This window comes from Echinops telfairi, unplaced genomic scaffold, assembly GCF_000313985.2.
Source record: "Echinops telfairi isolate 266 unplaced genomic scaffold, ASM31398v2 ScPeMD7_2573;HRSCAF=3158, whole genome shotgun sequence".
NCBI classification, from domain to species: Eukaryota; Metazoa; Chordata; class Mammalia; order Afrosoricida; family Tenrecidae; genus Echinops; species Echinops telfairi.
The window spans coordinates 6,884,276-6,888,735 of record NW_022106471.1 but is presented as its reverse complement, the minus strand read 5'-3'; the positions used below and the strand labels follow the sequence as shown (position 1 = coordinate 6,888,735).

At 43.7% G+C, this 4,460-nt stretch overlaps 1 protein-coding gene across 1 annotated transcript; it reads left to right on the top strand.

Annotated features, from left to right (window-relative positions):
* Positions 1-349: 349 nt before the first annotated feature.
* Positions 350-1,443, top strand: LOC101664262 (microtubule-associated protein RP/EB family member 1-like). Its single transcript, XM_045294180.1, is given in 2 exon segments — positions 350-960; positions 963-1,443. Coding segments are annotated over 2 exon segments (804 nt in total). The 5' UTR covers positions 350-357; the 3' UTR covers positions 1,164-1,443.
* The last annotated feature ends 3,017 nt before the right edge of the window (positions 1,444-4,460 follow it).

Sequence of the window (4,460 nt, the reverse complement as noted above, 5' to 3'; positions counted from 1 at the left end):
ACAGTTAATGTCAGATATTTTGCAAAGTAAAAGAAGATTTGTTGCCTCTTTAACTTTAGGTATTGTAGCATTATTTGCTATTATAGATTCCTTGACCGCCTCTACTGTAGCTTTGGTCCAAGAAGTACATACTGCTGAACATGTTAATGAATTTGCCAAAAGTGTTACCATGGCTTTAATGACACAAGCAAAAATTGATCAAAATCTTGACACACGAGTTAGTGCCTTAGAAGAGGCAGTAGGGACAGGGCGTGCGTGTGAGGTCATTGCGCGGGCGGGGCAGGGCAGTTTGAACGAGACGAAGACGGAACCGGAGCCGGGTACGGGCACTGGGCGAGGTTCAGTTGAGAGCTGAAGATGGCAGTGAATGTATACTCGACGTCAGTCACCGGCGATAACCTGAGTCGACATGACATGTTGGCTTGGATCAATGAGTCCCTGCAGTTGAATCTGACAAAGATGGAACAGTTGTGCTCAGGGGCTGCTTATTGTCAATTTATGGACATGCTGTTTCCGGGCTCCATTGCCTTGAAGAAAGTGAAATTCCAAGCTAAGCTAGAACACGAATACATTCAGAACTTCAAAATACTGCAGGCAGGTTTTAAAAGGATGGGTGTTGACAAAATCATTCCCGTGGACAAATTAGTAAAAGGGAAGTTTCAGGACAATTTTGAATTTGTTCAGTGGTTCAAGAAGTTTTTTGATGCAAACTACGATGGCAAAGACTATGACCCTGTAGCTGCCAGACAAGGTCAGGAGACGGCGGTGGCCCCTTCGCTTGTGGCTCCGGCTCTGAATAAACCGAAGAAACCTCTGAGCACTAGCAGTGCAGCCCCACAGAGGCCCATTGCAACACAGAGAACTGCTGCTCCTCCTAAGACTGGCCCGGGCGTGGCGAGGAAGAGCCCAGGTGTGGGCAACGGGGATGACGAGGCAGCCGAATTGATGCAGCAGGTCAACGTGTGCTGAAGCTCACCGTTGAAGATCTGGAGAAGGAGAGAGATTTCTACTTTGGGAAGCTGAGGAACATTGAGTTGATCTGCCAGGAGAACGAGGGGGAAAACGACCCCGTGCTGCAGAGGATTGTGGACATTCTCTACGCCACAGATGAAGGCTTTGTGATACCAGATGAAGGGGGCCCGCAGGAGCAAGAAGAGTATTAGCAGCCTGGACCAGCAGAGCACCATCCGAATTCTTCACCCAAATCATGTGCTTCACTGTAAAATACTCCCTTTTATGATCCTTAGAGGACTCCCTGGTTTCTTTTCCTAAGCAGAAAGCACCTCCTCTTCAAGTGCACTTTGCAGAAGCCTCACTCTTCTTTCCATGCGTTTGAGTTAGGAGCTTTCTACCTTGTAGCAGAGCAGTATTAACATCTAGGTGGCTCACCCAGAGAGCAGAGGTTCACCCCAGGGCTCACTGTGCGCTTGCTGGAGACGGTGTCAGCGGGGAAATACAGACTGAATTGAATTGTAAGCTAATGTGAAATCTTGGCAGAGAACATTTAATAAATAAATAATGCCTTAAGAGTAAAAAAAAAAAAAAAAAAAGAAGAGGAGTAGGATGGATGGGTGATCAGATTTGAGTTTTAAAAACTAGAACGATGATTAGATGTCACTCGCAGTTTCAATGGGTCTGTGCCACTCCTTTGATTTACAGTGAATCAGAAGTCCATGGGAAAGGTGAAGAATCATGTTTTGGGAGTATGGAACCATTCAGACATTTCTTTAGACTTAGCCTCTTTACACGCCAGTATAACAGCCATCAGTCACTCTGGAACCTCTGTACTACCAGCTTCAGAAATGGCCAAATCTTTGCTAGAAAAAATAACTGGATATGTTGCAGGAAAGTCCTGGTTCTCAATTTTTCTAATCTGGGAGCTGCAACTTTGATAATACTTCTTCTTGTTCTCTTTCTTCCAGTCATCTTCCGCAGTTTACGCTCGGTGCAGGCAGAAATCCAAAGGCTTCATTTGAAAAATAATAAAAAAGGGGGAGATGTTGGGAGCCATCCAGCCATGCTGTCTAGCAAAGCTACAGCCTGGTGGAAGAAGCTTCTGCAGAGCAGAGCTTCCCAGCGAGGGTTTCCAACATCCCTCAAATATTTGCTGTTGTCAAATCCATTCTTGAGAATTTTCTGCAGTGTCATGTTTACCGCACCTGGAGCGGATGCGAGGGCAGTCTTGAGAAGTACGAATGAAACCAAATCTAAAACTTGCTTCTATATGACAGGGCTTTCCTTAACTGAGGCATTGGAGAGGCTTAGACAGCGAGACATCTTTGGGAATTCTGAGGGGGATACGTGGGAATTGAGTGAGGAAGAAACCCCAAAGTTGAGGTCAGAGGAGAAAATGAAACCCACCGAAAAGCCCTGGATTCCATTCAGATTAGGTAGTGGGGGACTCTTTTGGCCTCCCCATATAGAGAACGTTACAGAGTGCCTCCCCCAACTGATGCCCCTTTACCTTGGACAGGGGCTTACATAGAAGGAGAGAGAATGGTTAACATTAATAGAAAACAGGTAAAAGGGGAAACATTACATCTTTGGCAAAGAATCAGACGGTTTGGCTCCCCATGGTGCCTCAGGAGTATAAAAAATAAAAAGACATAGGTAGACAATGGAACAGCTACCATGGGAGAGTTTGTAAAGGAAAATGTTTAACTCTGAGAAGCATTGAACTCTGCTTGTAGATATTAGGCTTTGAAGTAGCACATGGGGTAGTTTCATTGTGTTAAGTTAGTCAACAAGAAATGACATTCTCTGATGTCATTTAAATTGATCGAAATTCAACTAAATAGATTTATTTATTGATTTTAATCACCTACACAGTAATCAAGACTGTTTGGCACAGTCAAAACAGGGATTTCTACGGGGGTCTGCTGGGCCCCTTACATGCAAGGCTGAGCGATCAGCTCAGAAGGTTCTGGCAACGTTTTTTTTTTTTTGGCTTCCCAGGGGGATAATTTTGGTACATTTTCTCAGAGGACATGGGATGCTCATGGAGGCTTATTATGAAGAAGTTTTACGAAAATGGGAAACTGCATCAGTGAGAAAAGGGCCGAGAAAGTTCCACTGAGGCATCTTTTTTTCCGTTATGACAATTTATCTGCTCATTCTCTGGTCCTCTAAGAATTTCTTTGGGAGGCCTCACCCCATCCACTCTTTTTTTTTTTATAGCTTTTTATTTTATCACTACAAAATCTTTATTGATGTAACAGAAATGTTCTGATACAGTAGACTGTTAGGATGAACTGGATGAACAGCAACATCATAAATATTTATAAAGATTTGCCCTGCCACGCCCTCATGTCAGTCAAATTGTTTGGTTTCTTTGCCTTTGTGGTGATCTCTAGAGTGCAACAAACCAGATGGATTCTATCGGGCTGTGGTTAACTAACAGCAGAATCTGAGGCCAGCATGGGCATCCGTTAAATAAAGGGGCAACAGATGCAAAAACATCACTAGTAAAACAAAGCAGAGGTATTGCCTGTTCTTTTAAATCAGCAGTTTTATTACAGTGTACACTGACAGACAATTAGAGAAGGAATGTCCTGACATTTTTCTGAGCATTTCATGGAAAGCAAAAGTAACTATCCATCCAGGCAGGAGACACCCACACCTTGTCCCAACGCAAATCAACGATGTTGAAATGTGGGAATTCAAAAATGTTATGTTTTCTTATTCTTACCTATGAAATTTCTATCTCAGAAAATAGTTACTGTCAAGTGAATGGGATTTCCACAACATTTCATTATGCTCATATGAAACCTGTACATGACCAAGGGTCAGTCTTTCAAACAGAATAAAATCAGGAAGGATGTGTGTGTTAGACAGAGTTCTCTAGAAAAACAAAACTAAGACACTTATTTTATTTATATATATATGTGTGTGTGTGTGTGTGTGTGTGTGTGTGTTTAGTCCACAGAGCAGTACAGAGAGTTCAGTTCAACTCACTTCCATGAGACAATTAACATACTAGCAGTCCCTCAACTCACGAGGGCTGCTGGGTGCAAGTCAAGGAAGCAGACAGCTGAGTCTTCTGTAGAGAAATACAGGCAATCTGGCCACAGGCAGCAAACAGCAGAGCAGGTCACCAACAGTCAGCCAGATGACAGGGTCCAACAGTCCCCAGATCAAGTGATGTATAAATCAGCAGTGTGGCAAATCAGGTCTTGAAGGAACCTCAAACTATAGCGACACGGTCCATGGGTTGTGTGTCCCACGGGTAGTGTAACTTGCAAGTTGAGGCAGAGAACTAGCTAAGGCAGCCACACACTGGTCGGGTCATCAGAGAGCAAGAGACAGAAAGGCAAGGCTCATTGAGCCATTTAGCTCTTTGCCCTTCAATTGAACTGCAACCTTATTAATCCCACATGTGTTTATTGACCAGGTTGGCACAATAAACCTACCTATCACAGTGTGCATCAGGGTTTTATCCTTTCACTGTACGTATTCAACCT